The sequence below is a fragment of the Garra rufa genome, chromosome 2 (assembly GCF_049309525.1).
Source record: "Garra rufa chromosome 2, GarRuf1.0, whole genome shotgun sequence".
Taxonomy (NCBI): domain Eukaryota; kingdom Metazoa; phylum Chordata; class Actinopteri; order Cypriniformes; family Cyprinidae; genus Garra; species Garra rufa.
The window spans coordinates 47724986-47747291 of NC_133362.1; the positions used below are offsets into that span (position 1 = coordinate 47724986).

General features: G+C 38.9%; 1 protein-coding gene across 4 annotated transcripts in view; it reads right to left on the reverse strand.

Moving 5' to 3' along the window:
- nrxn1b (neurexin 1b) overlaps nucleotides 1-22306 on the reverse strand; it is a 179372-nt gene that overhangs the window by 72019 nt on the left and 85047 nt on the right. For all 4 annotated transcript variants that reach the window (XM_073834315.1, XM_073834314.1, XM_073834313.1 and 1 more), the window contains exon 14: nucleotides 4481-4600. In XM_073834315.1, coding sequence (XP_073690416.1) covers nucleotides 4481-4600 — 120 coding nt within the window. The remainder of the gene's footprint in view (nucleotides 1-4480; nucleotides 4601-22306) is intronic.

The window sequence follows — 22306 nt, forward strand, 5'->3', positions numbered from 1 at the left end:
TCACTCCAACTTGAAAGAGACTTTGTGCCATACGTCAACTGTCTCTCCAGATGCTCCATCTGCTGCCCAACACCAGGTGACGTCAGTAGCAGCGAGCACACTGCATCTGCACTGCACATAAAGAGCCGTCTGTGCAGGCGAAGCAGCCAGGTGGACTTGGCCCTCGAATGCCGTCCTTTGGGAGGAAGTTGCTCATTGAACCACCAAGAAAAAGAAGCACACACAAAGAAAAGGGCTGATAAATGTGTATTTGTGTGCAAGCATGTCGCCCTGTGCAGATGTGGCCGGTGCTGATGAAAGCAAAGCTCGCAGTTGCACTATGCATTCAGGATTATTTATGTATTTCATTTATTTATTTACTTTTAAATGCAAACTGGTGCTCTGAATGTAATTGCACTGTGCAGCAAGGGGAAGAACTCATTTATTTGTTTGGGAATTGAGAAGTGGTATATATTTAGAACCAGATTAATTTTTGCAATATTGTAACCACGTTTGTTTGTGTTTACAGTATACATTTATACTCACGCATTCAAAAGACATATGTAAACACGGCAAGGCACGCATGAGTGCAAGGTATATTCGAATCCGTTTAAGAAAGTAGTCAGATTCAACAGTTTGCATGGTTAATCTGATCATGATTATTAAGGATATACTTTAATCAAATAGTAATTTTATTTGGGATTGAGCTCAGCTGGATTGATTGAGGTAATGAATTCAGCTTTTCCGTTCGATTGAGCAATCAATCCAATTGCAAACAGATTATTTGCATGCAAACGTAGCTAGTGTGTGGAAGTTCATGAGGAATTCTCACCTTTCCTGAATCTGAAGCATGATGAGCTCTTCTCTGATCACACATCCTCCAGTAACACTCATAACTACTGAAAGGGATCTGGATCTACCACTGATTAGCTGCGTTTACAAAAAGTAAGGGTAATAGTGCATCCCAGAACTCGAATGTGTCTCCTTAAGGAATTACCTCGATCCAAAGAGGTTGAGGCTTTGTGTGTGGTCATAGACAAAGGCACAGCCAATGCTCATTTCCCACATTTTCATTTTATTTCATAAAATTTAAGGTATTTATACCCATTTTCAAAAATGGTTAAAAAAATTTCATTAAAACCATTAGATATTTGAAATGACATTAGCATTTATACAGTGGTGTGAAAAATTGTTGGCCCCCTTCCTGATTTTTTATTTTTATTATTTTTTTATTATTATTATTGTTTGTCACACTTTAATGTTTCAGATCATCAAACAAATTTAAATATTAATCAAAGATAACACAAGTAAACACAACATGCAGTTTTTAAATCACGGGTTTTTTTTATGAAGGGAAAACAAAATCCAAACCCACATGGTCATTGTGTGAAACATGGCCCCTGTTAAAACATAACTGTGGTTTATCACACCTGAGTTCAGTTTCTCTAGCCACACCCAGGCCTGATTACTGCCACACCTGTTTGCAATCAAGAAATCACTTAAATAGGACCTGCCTGACAAAGTGAAGTAGACCAAAAGATCCTCAAAAGCTGCACACCATGTTGAGATCCAAAGAAATTCAGGAACAAATGAGAAAGAAAGTAATTGAGATCTATTAGTCTGGAAAAGGTTATAAAGCCATTTCTAAAGCTTTGGGACTCCAGCGAACCACAGTGAGAGCCATTATCCACAAATGGCGAAAACATGGAACAGTGGTGAACCTTCCCAGGAATGGCCAGCCGACCAAAATTACCGCAAGAGCGCAGCGACGACTCATCCAAGAGATCACAAAAGACCCCACAACAACATCTAAAGAACTGTAGGCCTCCTGTTGCCTCAGTTAAGGTCAGTGTTCATGACTCCACCATAAGAAAGAGACTGGGCAAAAATGGCCTGCATGGCAGAGTTCCAAGATGAAAACCGCTGCTGAGCAAAAAGAACATAAAGGCTCATCTCAGTTTTGCCAGAAAAGATCTTGATGATCCCCAAGACTGTTGGGAAAATACTCTGAGGACTGATGAGACAAAAGTTGAACTTTTTGGAAGGTGTGTGTCCCATTACATCTGGCGTAAAAGTAACACAGCATTTCAGAAAAAGAATGTCATACCAACAGTAAAATCTGGTGGTGGTAGTGTGATGGTCTGGGGCTGTTTTGCTGCTTCTGGACCTGGAAGACTTGCTGTGATAAATGAACCATGAATTCTGCTGTCTACCAAAAAATCCTGAAGGACAATGTCTGGTCATCTGTTGGTGACCTCAAGCTGAAGGATTGGGTTCTGCAGCAGGACAATGATCCAAAACACACCAGCAAATCCACCTCTGAATGGCTGAAGAAAAACAAAATGAAGACTTTGGAGTGGCCTAGTCAAAGTCCTGACCTGAATCCTACTGAGATGCTGTGGCATGACCTTAAAAAGGCGGTTCATGCTCAAAAACCCTCCAATGTGGCTGAATTACAACAATTCTGCCAAGATGAGTGGGCCAAAATTCCTGCACAGCGCTGTAACAGACTCATTGCAAATTATCGCAAACGCTTGATTGCAGTTGTTGCTGCTAAGGGTGGCCCAACCAGTTATTAAGTTTAGGTGGCAAACACTTTTTCACACAGGGCCATGTGGGTTTGGATTTTGTTTCCCCTTCATAATAAAAAAACTTCATTCAAAAACTGCATGTTGTGTTTACTTGTGTTATCTTTGATTAATATTTAAATTTGTTTGATGATCTGAAACTTAAAGTGTGACAAACATGCAAAAAAAAAAAATAAATTGAAGCGGGCCAACACTTTTTCACACCACTGTATATTTAAGTATTATAATGAACATTCACTGTTCATTTAGAAATGCCAGATATCTTCGAAGAACATAGAAAAAAATCACATATGGTTATAATGGTTTAGAAATAAATAAATAAATTATGACCATATGTGACTTGTTTGTAATTCATATCCTCATAACGTCATCTGTCAATATGTCTGTCAATCAGCCTAAAGCTGTACAGTTACCCATTATTTAATGTAAGCATGTAAGAATTTAGCAATTTTTGTTTTCTAAATATGCATAATTTTGGATTAATGGAGTGGTTTTGTGCATTACTTTGATCATCAAAAACAGAAATAGATGTTAGTAAATAATGTGTTGTCTTCTTGTCTAATAGTACTAGTTTGATTCAGACTGATGTGCACTTTTAAATAATTTATAAACAAATTATTTCAATTTATATTTTTATAATGTCAGTAACGTTTTTCATAAACAGTGGTCAAATAGCAATGCTAAATTAAAGAACATTTACAGCAAATCTAATGCATGTTCTCAGTAACACATAATATGATCAAAATGAGAGATGTGATCCTCTCTAACCACGAACACAGGAAGGCAAATGCTGTAAAGTGCATTATTAATTTCCATCAGCACATGGCTTTACCGTCACTATTGGCTTCATCATGTATTCAATCTGTTAATTTACCTTTGATCTTACATTTGTCTAATTACACCTGGTTATTCAGTCCTTTAATATGTCTGCCCATGCAGCATCAATACTCCATCCTTTCAAGAAGGTGTTATATAGAAGTAATTAACTGAGTGAGTTTAATGCCATTAACTAACAAAGACCTGAAAAACAAAATACACAAAAATGAGAGCAACTAGAAAGAAGGCTTCAAAAAGACAGGCTGTCCGTTTATCAGAAAGTGTTGTGTGTGCTTCACATGAGTGCCCTCAAGTGGTGACAGAACATGCAGCAGCGCTTTAACACACTGAGACCAGCAGAAAATGCATCTAGTACAGTTAATTTACTGTAGTATATCTAAACATTTTCCTTGACAAGAAAAAACTCTCAGAGTTTGTTTAAATCCAAATGATCACTCACAAAAATATTTGGTATACTAGTAAGAAATATACCAGAGAGAAAGTATTACAATTGCACAAAATTCCTGAGAGAAAGTATTAAAATTGCACCAAAAAAAAAGAGAGAGAGAGATAGGAATGCTAAAGACATACATCAAAATTCTAAATTATTATTGTTGTGATACAATTCACTGTTTTGTGCAGATACATTTGCTAAAAGGAGATGGAATAGATCAAACCAAAACAGTACTAGAGAACACAATAAGCTTCCAATTATTTATATTCAATCATCCTAAAACATTACAGATTAGATCATGACTGTTTAGGACAGCACCAATCACAGCCATGTTCATTTCCAAATGCTAAAACACATCACCTACCATCGCACAGCACACTCCTATTAGAAATAAAGATTACATGCACACAAACACACACACACACACACCAACATACACACGCAACCCCACAAACATCATGAAACATATAATGAATAGGGCCTGCACTCATCCAAATGCATTAACATTAGCATGGAGGCTGTCACCTCATCATTTGTGACCCTGCTGAACTGCTACTGTTAAATATGATTTCAGTGTATCAACACGTCATATCAACCAGGCTTCTGATGCACTGCTTAAAACAGGACGGAAAAATTCACTTACCATCATTACACAGTGGTCCTCCGTATGTGGTCATGCTGCAGTCGCAGGTGAAGCCCTCCCACTGCTGAATACAAACCCCCTGATTGGCACATGAATCCTCCTGACAGGTAGTGCTGGGTCCTGCAGAAACACCATCATTATGAGAATCAGAGACACAAAGAAAGCAAAAAAAAGAAGCAATGCAATCAATGTATCACACAATCAAAAGTTTGATTGTTAGTTCCTGTGCGTAGCTGACATGTTGACTGTCATGACGATAGTAAAGATTACGGCGTCTCAGATGCTACATGTACTGACCAAAGCCACATTAGAGTCACCTATGATAATAGGAGTGAACAGTGGGTATTTATGATGCTTATAGCTTTTAGGTAACACTGCATTTCTACACAGAGTACCAGAGAAGAGCTGAACTCTGTAGTGTAGCGATGCTTAATTATGCTGCCAATAATGTCAGGCTTTCTTATTTGCATCTGTGGAGATGGGATCCTGACATCTCTCTTAGTCTTGTTTTACTCGAGAGCACAGCTTTGGTTTTGTTCACCTGGCTGGAAACTACTGTCTGTTTTAATACATTTTACATGGGTTAGAAAATATATTATATTATATTGTAAACATAAGTTTCATACATACGCCAATACTTTATGTTCTATCTGAATGCATAGTTGATATAAAAAACTGGTTGGCAAGTAACTTCCTACTGCTAAATTCTGAAAAAACAGAGGTGTTAATTATTAGACCTAAACCTTCGCATGTAATAACCTAAAAAACACCTGTCTAACACTTGATGGCTACTCTGTCAATTCTTTGTCATCGTTTAGGAACTTAGGTGTGCTATTCGATAGAAATCTTTCGTTTCAAAAGCCACATTTCTAGCATTTGCAAAACTGCATTTTTTCATCTCAAAAATATATTGAAATTATGACCTATGGCAAATGCAGAAACATTAATACATGCATTCATGACCTCAAGGATAGATTATTGTAATGCTTTCTTGGGTGGTTGTTCTGCACTCTTAATAAACAAACACCAGCTGCTCCAAAATGCAGCAGCTAGAGTTCTTACTAGAACTAGAAAGTATGACCATATTAGCCCGGTTCTGTCAACACTGCACTGGCTCCCTATTAAACATCGTATAGATTTTAAAATCTTGCTAATTACTTTTAAAGCCCTCAATGGTTTAGCTCCTCAGTACTTGAGCGAGCTCTTATCATATTATAGTCCCTCACGTCCGCTGCGTTCTCAAAACTCTGGCAATTTGATAATACTTAGAATATCAAAATCAACTGGCGGTGGCAGATCATTTTCTTATCTAGCGCCTAAACTCTGGAACAATCTACCTAACACTGTTCGGGAGGCAAACACACTCTGTCAGTTTAAATCTAGATTAAAGACACATCTCTTTAACCTGGCCTACACTTAACACATTTCTGTAATCCAAATCCGTTAAAGGATTGTTAGGCTGCATTAATTAGGTCAACACAACCCATATTGTTAAAAGCGCTGTATAAATAAAGGTTGATGATTGATTGATTGATTGATTGATTGATTGATTGATTGATTGATTGATTGATTGATTGATTGATTGATTGATTGATTGATTGATTGATTGATTGACAGTGTTCATAATGTAATAGATTACTGACACAATAATTGTCATGATATCCCTTAGTTTGGACTTTCAGTTTGCACTTTTTCCCTATTGTGTTCATTGTCATGGTTGTTGATTTGATTTTGTCATTCAGTTCAGGTGTGCAGCTATTTGCTGTTAAAGGTGAATGTGAAAAATAATAATAATATTTGTTTTAGACCACCACTCCAAATAAGCCTTTTCCTCTCTTTTGGATGCTTTACATAGTCTGAAGTGAATCAGAATTCATTATACATTTGCTTTTCAATTAGGAAACTGTTTGGCCATTTACACCTCATGAAATGTATTAATGCTTCTACTGAGCCCAACCAAAAATATCTGAATATATCAACATTACTGGAACTCATTGATACAAAAACACTTATCTTATATATTTAGACAGAAGTATTACAATGTCAGTGATCACTGTGCTGTTGCCTGTGTAAAAAAAAAAAAAAAAAAAAAAAAAGTAAAAATTCCCAAGTTCAAACTTATATAACTTTGTTATATCTGATGAAGTACAATTTCCAGGGCTTTGTAATCCTGGTCCTGGGTACATTTGGACACCTTTGCTTCAATATACAGTTTTCTTTATTTTCATGACTATGAAAATTGTAGATTCACACTGAAGGCATCAAAACTATGAGTTAACACATGTGGAATTATATACATAACAAAAAGGTGTGAAACAACTGAAAATATGTCATATTCTAGGTTCTTCAAAGTAGCCACCTTTTGCTTTGATTACAGCTTTGCACACTTTTTGGCATTCTCTTGATGAGCTTCAAGAGGTAGTCACCTGAAATGGTTTTCACTTCACAGGTGTGACCTGTCAGGTTTAATAAGTGGGATTTCTTGCCTTATAAATGGGGTTGGGATCATCAGTTGTGTTGTGCAGAAGTATATATAGTATATATAGAATTAAATATTTTATAGAATTAAATATAATTCCACATGTGTTAATTCATGGTTTTGATGCCTTCAGTGTGAATCTACAATTTCCATAGTCATGAAAATAAAGAAAACTCTGAATGAGAAGGTGTGTCCAAACTTTTGGTCTGCACTGTACTCCCAATTACTGCTTATTAACACGTAGTAAAATAGTTGTTAAGTTTAAGAATGGGGTAGGATTAAGGATTTAGAAGGTTTTATAGAATAAGACACACATATGTACTTTTTAAGTACAGTAATATTCATGCTAATAACCAAGTAGTGAGAAATGGACACTAAAGTGTCAATATTCTTATTAACTCACCAAAGTATTTAAAATAAAAAAGGTACATAAAAAGCATGCAATCTAAGGTTAGACTTTACATTTTGATGTTAAATTCACAATTGTATTGTATATAATATGTATAGTCTATACACAGTATTTAGTTAAATTACAGGAGTAATCCCTTACTTTACTTTTTCAGGGTAAATTACAGTAACTAAATTACAGTAGCTAATTACTTAGTAATGAGTTACATTCGACACTGCATGTAACTGATGTTTGGAACTGATGCTATGTGAGGCAAGCTTTTGAGATTTAAAAAAACAAAAACAGAAAAAGAAACAAAAAATTGACCTGAAAAGTAGAAGCAGGAGAAATGGAAAGAAATGTATTTCTTCTGTGAGATCAATGGCAGACCAGTATGTTTATTCTGCTCACAACTCATGGCTGTGCTAAAAGAGTACAACATTAAACAGAACTATGAAGTGCATGCAAAGAAATATGGAAAATACATTGGACAGCTCAGAACGGGAAAAGTTAATGATCTAGCATCAGCTTTGAAAAAACAGCAATCAATGTTAAACCTTAAAGGCCAGCTATTTGATTGCCAATGAAATTGCTTCAGCATTAAAGCTGTTTTCAGAGGGAGAATTTGTCAGGAAGTGTATGGTAAAGGCGGCGGAACAGGCTTTTGCCAAAATTAGCTTGTCAAAAATACTATGGCTGAAAGAATTGAGGACCTTGCAAGAGGCTCAAACCATCAAGTAAAAGAAAAAGTAAAGACATGCATTGCTTTCCTTATAGCACTCGATGAGAGTCATTTGAGGTATTGATGAATCTTTGACCATCACCAAATAATTAGTTGTGCTGGTGCCAATTACAGATACAACTACTTCCAACAAAATTTACTCCAGCCTTATTGGTGCTCTAGAGAAATTGGTGGTTGACTGGGAAAAAGGCAGGTGTTATAAAAAATTAAAAGAAAAAATTCAAAAAGAGAACCAAACCCAAATAATTCTGGAATTTTTATTGTCCATTACATCAAGAAGCATTGTATAGCAAAACCCTAAAAATAGACAGCATCATGAGTGTAGTGATAAAAATGGTTAATTTTTTATCAGAGAAAAGGGGCTCAACCATCAGCAATTTGATGCCTTAAAAAAAACAGATGACCCCAAGTGAGTTTGTGATCTTGCTTTTATGGTGGACATAACTGAGCACTTAAATGTGTTCAACATTAAGATGCAAGGCTGCAACAAATTCATGAACATTATAAAAGTATTTGCACATTTGAGATGAAACTAGATCTGTGGGCGATACATCTGTCCCAAAGTAACCCAGCTCATTTTCCCTCTTAAAAATCTGTGCACACCACTCACAGTTTTGCCTCCAAAACCCTCAGCATGTTAAGGACTGCATATCTCTCTGAGCAGACTTTTTTGTAATAAACATTAACAAGTCCAACCTGTACTCTCCAAATGACATCTAAATGATGTTATGAGAGGGGTAACTGCACAAAAACTGCTCAGTGATGTTAAAGCACTGGTTGAAGAGATGTCAGGAAGCATTTAAAATCAAAATCTGTCTATTTTATGATGTCAAAATGTTTGCATTACAAATGCAATCTATAGCTTTTTCTTTGTTCTCATTTTGAGTGTAAATTTCATGTTTGTAAATAAAGTATAACTATGTTAATATGGTATAACTACAGAGTTATTAAATATGTTAAAGGCGGTTTCTACTTGTGCAGGGTGTTTTTCTAGTTTTGTGAATTAGCTTGTATGGTTGATATTTAATGTAACTTATCAGATGCAAATACACTCTATAGGAAGATGGAGGTGGAGAAAGTACAGTGTCAGAAAGAGGGCGAATGTTGGGTCAAGTGAGTCTGTCTTGGCAAGCAGGGGCAATGGACGAGGTGGGAAGGTGTACAGAAGAGAAAAGCTACTTGGAAGAATTTGTAGATGATGGAAGCAGGTCTGTTAACCATCAAAGCAACATATTACATCCTTCCAATCATGCCCAATCTTCATCAGTGGCTTGGCAAAGACCTGAGATTTGCCCTGTGTTCCTTTCATGCCTCCAATAAACATATGCTTACAGCTTGTAGGTGAGTCTCAATCAGAGAAGGTATACTTGGCAGCATATCCAAGTTCATAAGAGCCTCGTTTCTATCCTGGAAAGTAAACAAACTGCTGTGAATTTCCTTCTACCACAAATAATCCCTGTATAAGCAATTACTTTGGTCAGAGCAGGGGTCAAGACAACTAGACATATCTCTTTATCAACAGAGCAAGGCCAGATCTACTGACTGGAAAATGCTGGTTGACATCAGCCAACAGAAGGTATATCAGATTGTTCATTCCACATTCCACATTGTTGAACCTACTGTACCCTGGAAAGATGGGATGGAGAGAGCTAGCTGCTAAAGCTGGCATGGTGGCCAAAGGTGAGATGAAGAGGCTGTGTGGCTGCTTTGACCATCAGACTCCAAAGAGACCTAGGGATTAAAGGCTGGAGCTTGTGCCATGCCATCAAAGCCTTCTCTGTGGCAGCAGAAAGAACCAGCCACTGGCTGTAGATGAAAAAGCAAGATCCTATTAGGACCGTAAAGTAACCTAGTGGCACGGAAGGAAACGGAGGGGGGTGATTCTGGGATGCAAGAATTTGCCATCAAGCCGTCTAGAGGCAATGTGGGCCCATCAATAAAATGTCAAAGAAGGAAAATGACCCATTGAACTCCCCTGTCTTCCTTTCTTCACTAGCTGGTCTCCATGGAGCTGCTTCAACAATCAGCAGCGGTTATCTGGTACGTGCTAGCACAACAGGTAGCAACATCTTATCCTGCATATGTTTAATCTCAATTAAAACAGTTCTTGACTGATCATAACATCTTAAGCACAAAATCTGCAGCTACAGTGCGTTGGTACCAAATGATATTATGAGTGCCATTGCCAGAAAACTGCATCGAGTGGCCCTTTTTGGTGATGTCTCCAAATTTGATTCAGAATTAGTGATATGGGCTTGGGTGCCAAGGCTATAGGGTGGTTCAAGTACTATCTATATGTAAAGTGACCTCAGTGTGTATACACAGTAGATGGGGATTTCTAAGGGAGTCCCCCAAGGATGCTAGCATCTGTTTTTTTTTGTTTTTTTTCTATTTTTATGAAAAACATTGGGAAGGACCTGTCTACGCCAGAAATGTATCTTAATGCAGATGATACTATGGTCTATTCAGCTGTCTCTTTTCTAAGCCAGGTTGTTGATGAGCTCCAGACTGCTTTTCAAATGCTGAAAGATTCATTGTATGAAGTTGGTAGTTAATGCTAACTTCTATATCCCAGATATTGATAGCATTCATATTTCCAGAGGGGACACTCAACAGTGTGATTATATAAGTATTTGGATGTCTAGTTGGATAGCTGGCTTTCTTTTAGAGTTAATATTGCACACTTAAGAAGTTGAAGGTTTGGTTGGGGTTGTATATCATAACAGGGCCTGCCTTAATCTAGCAGTTGGGAAAACACTTGTTCAGGCTATACTGTCAAATGCTCTTGACTATAGAGATATTATGGAGTCATCATAGTTGGATAAAATCTGATTTGATCACAAATATTTTTTTGCATTCCCATTTGCTCAAATAGCAAAAGAAAAACTCCACAATAGTAGAGAGAGACTGATATTGCCAGTCAGAAGAGAGAACAAAGTCAAATTTACCGTCCCTCACATAGACGCTGCATTAGAAGCACCCTCACATTAGCATTAACTAGTTGTTTTGTAACCTGAAGTAAAGGTGATATAATACAAAATATAGTGTTACAAATGTACATAAACATGAAAAAGGGTCCATTTATATGCATGCTGGATAATTTATACTTTGTTGCATAGTCCTGTGTATTATAGCTCACTATGCTTTATAACCAATTTGTGGTCTAGTGCATATAATTGTATATATTTTTATTTGATCTCTTGACCTTCATTTAGTTTATTAAGATATCAACATGTTTTTATTTTTATAAACCCATATAGGGTAAACTCTCTTCTTATCTGCATCATCTTTGGTAACACTGTGGAATACTGTTATATAACTACACATGACCAAATGACTAACACAACATTAACATTCCAGTAACTACTACTGACTTACAAGATATCAACAAATTAGTAACAGTGCTCAGTTTAATAAGTAACTACCTTTTTATTCATACCTCTTTTGCTTTTTTCACATGTAGTTTTCGGGACCTTACGCTTGTGAGTAATATTCCAGCATCCCTATGAACTTCACACTTATTTGTATTCATTTTCGTTTTCACATTATTACTCTCTAGTTATTCAGTGAGAATAATTGGAGACTACTGGGACATTCAGAGTCATTATCCCCTAGCACTAATGACAGTTACTAGATTATTTTAAAGTGTGTTGTATTGTTTTGTATTTTGTACTGTCTGATTTATTGTCTGTTTTGATAATGAATGAATTAATGTAGAAGCCAAGGCATTATATACAGCCATCCATTGTCTGGTTGAGCCAGACAAAATTATAAAAGAAACCAGTCCAACAACCAGTGGCATGGAGACACTCAATTTATCTTTTGAATGCCCTAGAATATGCTGTTCACAACAAAGAGTTCCTCCATATAGGATGCACCTGTGTATCTTCACTGAAGCTACTCACAATTATTCCTCTGCCCTACATCCTCACATTCTCATGGTAAAATTAGACAACTTGCATGTCATTCATCATGGCAGAGTTTTATCGGTTTCTAGGTCACATGCTGAGATGGAAGAGTGATGAAACTAGGCAGTTTCATTAGGGAATTCAGAAGCACCCTCTGTCTGCATATAATTTCCATTAAAAGCAATCAACCACACAGTTCAGTTTTATTTAGAGGTAATGTTATCTGAAATATACCTTCACTGTAATAAATTACTGTAAAATTACAGCAATATTTTACGGTAGCATATTGCTGTAAACTGTAATGCAATGCATTCTGGAGTTGCGTGTACAGAATATAAAATTTCCATTGGCATTGTGGGATCTTCAATGGTTGAGATTCGTGAGCAGCAAGAGGAGTGATTCACAACTGTGGCAAGTGACTTATTATTTACATACTGTATCGATACAGTATATATTTATTGTTCCCTGAAAATTACTCAACATACAGCCATTATTGTCAAAATAGCTGGCAACAAAATTGAGTACACCCTAAGTGAACTTGTCCAAAGTGTCAATATATTGTGTTAGCACTATTGTTATCTGGCACTGCCTTAATCATCCTGAGCATGGAATACAGTACATAATGGAATCCATGTTTCCCTCAATGAACTGCAGCTCCCCAGTACCAGCAGCACTCATGCAGCCCCAGACCATGATGCTACCACCACCATGCTTGACTGTAGGCAAGACACAATTTTCTTGGTACTCCTCACCAGGGCATCGCCACACATGCTGGACACCATCTGAGCCAAACAGGTTCATCTTATAGTCTCATCAGACCACAGGACATGGTTCCAGTAATTCATGCTCTTGGACAGGTTGTCTTCAGCAAACTGTTTGCGGGCTTTCTTGTGAGCCAGCTTCAGATGAGGCTTCCTTCTGGGACAACGCCTATGCAAACCGACCTGTTGCAGTGTGTGGCGTATGGTCTGAGCACTGACAAGCTGACCTTCCACTTCTGTGACCTTTAAAGCAATGCTGGCAGCACTCATGCATCTGTTTTTTGAAGCCAGGTTCTGCACCTGACGCACAGAACAAGTGCTCAACTTCGTTGATCGACCCGTGCAGGGCCTGTTTCGAATAGAACCCATCTTGGAAAACCTCTGTATGACCCTGCTGTAGTGTAACTCGGTTTCAGGGTGTTACTGAACCTCTAATAGCCTTGGCCATCTTTGTGGAGAGTACCAATTCTAATTCTCAAATCCTCAGAGAGTTCTTTGCCATGAGATGCCATGTTGAACATCCAGTGGTCAGTATGAGAGAATTGTACTTAAAGCACCTCATATTAACTGCTCTAATACAAGATATACAACTTTGTATGGTCCTGTCAAGCAGACGTCATAAACATGATGAATAGGACATGTGGCTTTGCATGGTTAAACAACATACTGCTGTTATCACTTAGGGTGTACTCACTTTTGTTGCCAGCTATTTTGACAATAATGGCTGTTGAGTTATTGTTGATTTATTTTCAGGGTACAGTTAATCTATACTGCTATACAAGCTGCACATTGACTACTAAATATATCCAAGTTTCATTTCTGTAGTATTGTTACTTGAGAAGATATACTAAAATGGTTGCTGAAATGTGAGGGGTGTACTCACTTTTGTGAGATATTCGCAGGTCATATTGGTAACCCCATCCGTGGGCCATGTTTATATTTAGGTGGCTAGCTGTTAAATTTGTTAGCTGTAAAGTAGTGACTTACGGTAGTAATTTAGTCTTTGACTTTTGTGTGGGCAGTGGGAAAGTATGCCTGGTACAGTTACAATTAGCATGCAAAACATATTTTGGTGAATTGTCTTTTCTGAGTGTGGGAATTAAGGATAGTTTGCATCCAAAAGTTTCAAGATCATCTGTCAGTTTTGTTCACATAAATTTGGTACTGTTTTGGCTTATGTAAGGCATAGAAATTACACAGAAATTTGCCAAATGCAGCGCTTAAATGTAAAATGCAGGTTGGTGTTCAAAAGCTTTTAAGTCACACTTATATCAATATCATAATGAGAGACAACCTGTAGATGTGGCACAACTCTGCAGTACTGATCTGACTTGTCACATTGAATGTTGCTTTGTGCATTGTGACGACTTGACTGATTTCTTTTCACATCTAAAATCCCATTTGAAAGAGGGCATAACAGTAACTTGTCCATTTAAACAGTGCAAAAATACATAGCCTATAATGTATTGTTCAGAGAACAAATAAAGTCTGTGGTCTATTTTAAGGACAGGTTTGAGGCTGCTGTCTCAAGTGAAATGACTATAGATGAGATTTTCTCTGAACATGTAGATGATGTAGATGCTTCTGAAAAATCCGGACCTGTTTTATCTTGAGTTGTAGACAAAACTGTTGCTCCCTACATCTTTCAAGCAGTCATTGAAGGACTCCAGGAAATACATGACATCAGCCTTTCAAATTTGCTGAGTAAACTAAAAGAAAAGCTGATTCTACGTGGAGTTCCTGAGACTGATATAGAAAAAGTGGTAGATGAGATTAAAATGGATGATCTTCTCCATACTTACAACACTCAGATACTGAAAACAGAGAGAAGGGAAACAGTGTTCAAACAAAGCTTCAACTACATTGAGCCAGTTCCCATTTGTTTAGGAAACAATGAAGCAGAAAATGAATTTTTTGCCCAATACATTCCAATAAAAAACAATTGCTGGTCTTTTCAAGTGTGAGTCCATGAGGGAGCAGCACAGCTATACCCATTTGCAAATTCACAACAAAGATATTCTTAAGGACATTTAGGATGGAAAGAAGTTGCAGAAGATGCTTTGTTTAAGTCTGATCCCATGTCCTTAATCTTGATGCTTTATCAGGACTCATTTGAAGTAGTCAGTCCAAGAAAAAGCATAAAGCACACTTTAGACATTTTGCCTAATAATCTATCAACCACTGACCATATGCAACTTGTTCTCTTTTGCAGAGAGCAAGATTTTCAGTTCTTTGGGCAAGACTTTGTGATGCGACAATTGCCAAATGATCTCAAAGACCTCGAGGTGAGTGGCACCCAAATGCTGGATGATGAGATTCTTAAAGCAATTGTGTGTGCCATTGGAGATAATCTAGGCTCATGCACTATTGGGGGTTAGGTTGAAAATTTCAGCAGCAGTTCCTTCTTTTGAAGATTCTGTGAAATTGATAGACCAACATTTGTGGCAGACCCGCTTGCCAAGGACCAAGCAGGAATGTGCAGTCATATAAAGGTCATGTCCAAGCAGATGATTTGCACCAGAAAAAAGGATAAATTTTACACGCTGTTCAATGAGTTATCAAACTACCATGTCTGCCAGCCTGGCTTGCCTCCATGCATTGTGCATGATCTTTTTGAAGGTGTTGTGGCCTATGATCAGGCTTTATGCTTTAAACAACTGGTCACAGTTGAAAAACAGTTTACATATGTGGAACTGAATTAACAGATTAAAAAATGGGGAAGCTGTGTCAAGCAAAACTTGATCAAAGATTTGATGTTATTAACCTTGTAAACTTTTTATTAATTATTTCCTACCTAAAAGCGCTCAACTTGGTTCCCTGTGCACTTGCCTTGTTCATTTTATTATGAAATTCTTAATTAAAATGTCACTTTGTAAGCAAGAATATTACATTTTATTCTAAACATTTTTCAGATTCCTCCACCTTGTTTTCTTTCCTTACATGCTGCCCTTGAATCTTGAGAGAGAGGAGCAAGGACACAAGGAAAGCAAATGAGCATGCACCAATAATTAATTGAGAAGCACCAGATTCTGTACAAGGATATCTGTATGAGGACAAAGCAGCTGCCAAGACAAAGGTCAACGTGTCATTTATGTAAAGCAGGAGAATGTTGGAAAAAGTATTAAATATTTGTGTTGTTTGTGGTATAACACTGTGCATGAGAAGTAGATTTTGTGCAGCAACAGCAGAAATTATGCTATTCATTCAAGAGTGTTTCCAGCAGATGCTGAAAAACTGCTGCATTTGCAAGAGACACAATAAATGTCTAGCATGACGGATACAACAAATCTTTTGACAACAGCAATGAGTCTGACAGTGAAGTAATTACGGAGGTAAACTTAGTAAACCAGAGATGGTAAATGTTAATTATAAACTGAGATTCGATCATTCATGTAGGCCTACAATAACATAATATCTCATGAACTGTGAGTCAAGTGCGTGTGTGCAGGCACTAACTGTAAACAGTATAATGTGTGTCTTAGCACTAGTATGTAAGTAAATTTCTGAACAGTTTCCTATTGTTACTGATTTAAGGCCTGTTCTGAACAGGAATAAAAACTATAGCGATAACTACAGCTACAAAGTTTGAACACTCATTTTGACTGTAAGAAATTACACTATACCTATAAACTATAATAACTACACAGAGGAACAATATCATTGGAATCACTTTCAGAATGATTTTTCCAGCTGATGAACAATATAAACACTGACAGCCCAAAAGCATTTAAGGCAGCAGATAACAAAACTGCAGCATAGCATTTAGAATAAACAGAACAATATTGTGCAAATAGCATCTAACTATTATTATCATCAGTGTTTCCCCTGCCATTATACAAGTTAATTACATTATATTATTTCTATATAGAGCCAGATCACAATATAAGTCATTTAAGGTTACCTTTCTTATAGAACAGGTCTATACCTTGTTATTTTATTAAACAAACTAAATAGCCTTAGATATTTTTAGATGAAAAAAATAAAAAGTTGGTCTGTCACTTAATTCGAATCGCAATATAGACTAGTGTCTGTGAATATTAAAACACAAAAAGACGGTTTATATATGAATCCTGCATGTTCCGTTTGCCTCTATGTATGAATGGCGGAGACGATTTACTACACAAGTACTGACGCGTGACGCTACCGGTAATTTTTGGCCTTTGCGTCTCACATGAACAGATACATTTAATCTCCAGAGCTGCTGTGAGTGTCACTTCATGTGAATTTTACCGTTTCATTTGAGAAAACTAGCATCATATTATAGGCTACTGTATACACACAGAAACGGCAACCTGTCAAAATAAAAGTACGTCAACAAAAGTACAGCAACCTGTCAAAATAAATGTAACAGAACTATATTAGTCTTGTATTACTTTTGTACAGTATAATGTAGGTGTTTATATATTCCTATTTCTGGAAAATTTAGATAAAAAAATATTACAACAAGCTAACAGCTTAATTGTAGAAAAAATACAAAAATTAACTATATATAACTATAGGTTGTTTGCACATGACGTCATTGCTGTGGCGCAAAATGCAGCTGGAGGGCAAGAAGTATTTTTTTCTCCATAGGAATCAATAGCAGAAACTTAAAATGTCTATGTTTTGCATTGTTTACAGGCGCTCAAAATCGGTCAAACTGAGAAACCACACAGAGCTTTTATCATTGTAAGAAAATCTGCTGTTGGTAATGGGGGAAAGGCAAGAAATTGACCGAAAAGCACAGGAAAAAGTGGCTTGTAAGCCTCCGTCTGCGATCAGGAGGAGAGCCGGAAAATACTTGTGTGTGCAAATGGTTAAGAAAACATATAATAATATGTTAAGATATTAATAAAGAAATATATAAAATGAAACAGGATGAGACAGTGAGAATTTACTCAATGCTAAACGGCACATGTAGACACGATGTATATTTGTAGTCTCGAGAGCTTAACGGATATTGCAGTAAATTTAAGTGAGTGACAGCTTTTTAGTGACTATAAGAAAGCGCTATTTGCTTGCTTTCTACACTATAATCAGTTCAGAATTTGAATAAAAGTTTCACTTTACCTGTGTGAAAAAAAGCAGAATGGATGAGATGGAGGAAAGTCTGTACTGTACTGGTTTAGGCGCTATTACAAGAGAAAGTTATAAACAGAAAATCACAACATAGTGTGGCATTGAGGCCAGTTGCTCCCCGTTATAAATGTGTTAAGTTATTACCTGTTATGGGGGGAGGTGTCTACGGGAGGGGCGAGGTGCGGGCGAAAGGGAGAGAGGGGTTCGTTCGTCAGAGGAGAGAGGGAAGAAAAGCTCTAGGAAGAAAGAAATATTAAAAAGCCTCCGCGTTTTCTTGTTTTGAGAATTAGGACACCTCCTGATACCCTTGTTTAGGTTGAAAGTTCAGGAAATAAACGAATGCCGTTGGCTGCTGTTTTGTCGAACCGGATCTCCGTTTCCTGCCTGTTTATTCTGGGAGGTTGCACGATGTTACACTGGTGTCAGAAGTAGGATTAACCACAGCTCCCCAGTCGTGACTCCCAGAAAACGATGGAACACATTCCAATAAGATCGCTCCATTTATTAAATGAGGAGGCAAAGCGAGCGCTTGAGGAGAGAGTTGCGTTAATATGCACATTATTGCCCACGAACCCTTTTCGGCTGCTTTTGTTGGATGAATGTCGCGAGAACCGCCGTTGTGTTGACCCGGAACCGGAAGTCGGGGGTCAACTTTTCCTGTTTATTCTAAAGATTCAAGCTGCCAGTATAATTATCCACAAACAGTTGAAATGACCATTAAAGAGGAGTTTGCTACTGATCAGTACAGCTCAGTTTGCAGGCATGTTACCCTGAGGGACATACCAGAAAAGGCTAATAGTTATTATTTAAGTACCCCTACTTATAATGTTCAACTAACAAGCATGCTGTCCTCCAAACCTCTCTGCAAAGTGGCTAATTCTCACTTCACTGAGTCTGTGGATGGTGTTAACAAGCACTCTGATCAGTCATTGCCTAACGGCTTGGAAAAGACGCCATAAACTCAAATCATTTTAAGCATGTATCCAACCACTCCTGCTGGGTCCCAAAGCCCCCAATCAAAGAAGCTGTCCCAACTTGCTATACATTCTCTGGCCAGTCGGTGCCCGCCAACTCCCTTCAGCCTGAACAGAGGGCTAATAAAACCTGTAGCTGTCTGAAATTGAAGTGCTATGATGGCCATTCTTCTTATGAGGCATTTCAGAAGAAGTTTGAGATGGTGGCTTAGGTTAACTGTTGGGATGAAGTTGACAGAGTGGGTCAGCTTGCAGCTGCTTTAGATGGCGATGCTCAACAGGTATTGTTGGATGTCCAAGGAAGCCAGGTTTATAGTTCCCAAGCACTGCATCAGGCCTTGTTTCGGCATTTTGGGGACACCACACCCCAACGGCCATACGGCAACACTTTCAGAAGCACACCCGACAACCGAAGGAGACTTTGGGCATGTTTAAGGCTGACCTACGACATCTAGCTCAACGCAGCTATCCTACATTCAGCGAACATATGATAGATGTATTGGTTCTGGTTCATCCGAGGATTGACTCCAGACTGCCTACGACAGCAGGTACGAATAGCTCAGACATCTAGCCTTGATGAAGCCTTAGATCAAGCTCAAGTAATAGAGGAGATATTGGATGAACGGCCCAGTGGAGTTGTTGGCCGTCCCAGGGTTTTTGCTGCATACTCTGGAGAGCAGACTAGGTCACCAACTATTATGATGAATGCACCCCAGAGGGAACTCGTGGTTTGTTGGCACTGTGGAAAAGCAGGGCATTTGCGTCGGGAGTGCACTGCCCTGGATGTGGTGGCCTCTACGCAGCCCTCGGGAAACGGAAAGGGGCCGGAGTAGAGGGAGGTACTCTCGGCCTGTCTGTCACTTGAGAAGACTAGTCCAGTCGAGTGCTGTCGGATTGAGTTCAAAGTGGATGGACAGTTAGTGCGGGCTTTGCTGGACACCGGCTCTACAGTCACCATTATCCATCCCAGGCTCTTGATGAGAAGAGTTCTCCAGACTTCCCGTTTCACTCTTGTGACTGTCATGGGCGAGCAGGCAACTATGATGGGTCGTTGTGAGGTGGAAATCAAGGTGGGTGGATACAGAACAGTTATGTGGGTCTGTGCTGCAGAGATCCCAGAATGCTGTCTCCTGGGGATTGACTTCCTGCACCAGGCAGTTCCGGTTTTGGACTTGGGGGCGGCAACCCTAACCTTTGCTAGGAACTGCTCTGTGCCAATAGCCAGGATATTGTGAGCCCAGCTTCCATGCAGACAGCACAAGGTGTCTGTGAGAGAAGTAGTGAAGATCTAGAGGGACCCCAGAAGCAGAAATTGTGGAGAGTGCTGGAACACCATCATGCAGTTTTTGCCACTTCAGCCAGTGATGTCGGCCAGACGCAACTGGTACAGCATTGCATAAACACGGGCAATGCCCATCCCATCTAGCAGCATCCGTGATGCTTGCCCGCCTCAAGACAGGCAGCTGCAGATCGCTGCCTTGAGGAGATGAAGGCTGCAGGAATTATAGAGCCATCAGAAAGCCTGTGGGCCTCGCCAGTTGTGTTGGTCCCTAAGAAGGATGGCAGTTGACGCTTCTGCGCTGATTTCAGGCAGTTGAATGAGGTGACCATTATGGACTCCTACCCTATTCCATGAGTTGATGAATCATTGGATAAAATAGCCGGTTCCAAGTGGTTCTCATCGCTAGACCTACGGAGTGGGTATTGGCAGGTTGCCTTAAGTGCAGAGGCAAGACTGAAGACTGCATTTATGACAGGAATGGGCCTTTGGCAATTTAGAACTATGCCCTTTGGTCTTTGTAATGCTCCAGCGACCTTCGAGCGATTAATCAGAATCAGAATCAGAATTCCTTTATTTATCCCCAAGGGGAAATTCTTGTTTTGTTACAGACAATTAAAAGTCACGATAAAATTTTAATATATAATAAATATCTAAATACCTAGGTAGCATTTAAATCCCTTGTTGTATCTAAAAAGAAAAACATATTTACTATTGTATAAAAACCTTTACATAGTAAAGACCATGACATGGATATACCAGAATGAATGTGCGGTGTCTGAGTGACTATTATAATTCAGAGTTCAGTAGTTTAATTGAGACAGTCAGGAATGACTTCCTGTGTCTCTCAGTGGTGCATCGTGGGAGTCGGAGTCTGTTGCTGAACAAGCACCTGTAGCTGGTCAGCACAGTGTGGAGCGGGTGAGAGGGAAAGTCCAGTATAGTCTTTATTTTGGACAGCATCCTCCTCTCAGACACCTCTGTCAGAGAGTCCAATTCCCCTCCCACGACATGGCCGGCCTTCCTAATGATTCTATTGAGCCTGTTGATGTCCCTCACTCTCAGACTGCTGCCCCAGCAGACAACAGCATACATGATGGGACTGGCCACCACAGACTTATAAAACATTCTCAGCATCGTCCTGCAGATGTTGAAGGACCTCAGCTGCCTCAGAAAGTAGAGGCGACTCTGACCCTTCCTGTACAGTCGTGGTCAAAAGTTTTGATAATTACATAAATATTGGAAATTGGAAAAGTTGCTGCTGAAGTTTTTATAATAGCAATTTGCATATACTCCAGAATGTTATGAAGAGTGATCAGATGAATTGCATAGTCCTTCTTTGCCATGAAAATGAACTTAATCCCGAAAAAAAACTTTCCACTGCATTGTTAAGAAGGCTTCAGGGCGTCCAAGAAAGTCCAGCAAGCGCCAGGATCGTCTCCAGTGCAGAGCTTGCTCATGAATGGCAGCAGGCAGGTGTGAGCACATCTGCACGCACAGTGAGGCCAAGACTTTTGGAAGATGGCCTGGTGTCAAGAAGGGCAGCAAAGAAGCCACTTCTCTCCAAAAAAACATCAGGGACAGATTGATCTTCTGCAAAAAGTATGGCAAATGGACTGCTGAGGACTGAGGCAAGTCATATTCTCCGATGAAGCCTCTTTCCGATTGTTTGAAACATCTGGAAAAAGGCTTGTCCGGAGAAGAAAAGGTGAGCGCTACCATCAGTCCTGTGTCATGCCAACAGTAAAGCATCCTGAGACCATTCATGTGTGGGGTTGCTTCTCATCCAAGGGAGTGGGCTCACTCACAATTTTGCCCAAAAACACAGCCATGAATAAAGAATGGTACCAAAACACCCTCCAACAGCAACTTCTTCCAACAATCCAACAACAGTTTGGTGAAGAACAATGCATTTTCCAGCACGATAGAGCACCGTGCCATAAGGCAAAAGTGATAACTAAGTGGCTCGGGGACCAAAACGTTGAAATTTTGGGTTCATGGCCTGGAAACTCCCCAGATCTTAATCCCATTGAGAACCTGTGGTCAATCCTCAAGAGGTGGGTGGACAAACAAAAACCCACTAATTCTGACAAACTCCAAGAAGTGATTATGAAAGAATGGGTTGCTATCAGTCAGGATTTGGCCCAGAAGTTGATTGAGAGCATGCCCAGTCGAATTGCAGAGGTCCTGAAAAAGAAGGGCCAACATTGCAAATACTGACTCTTTGCACAAATGTT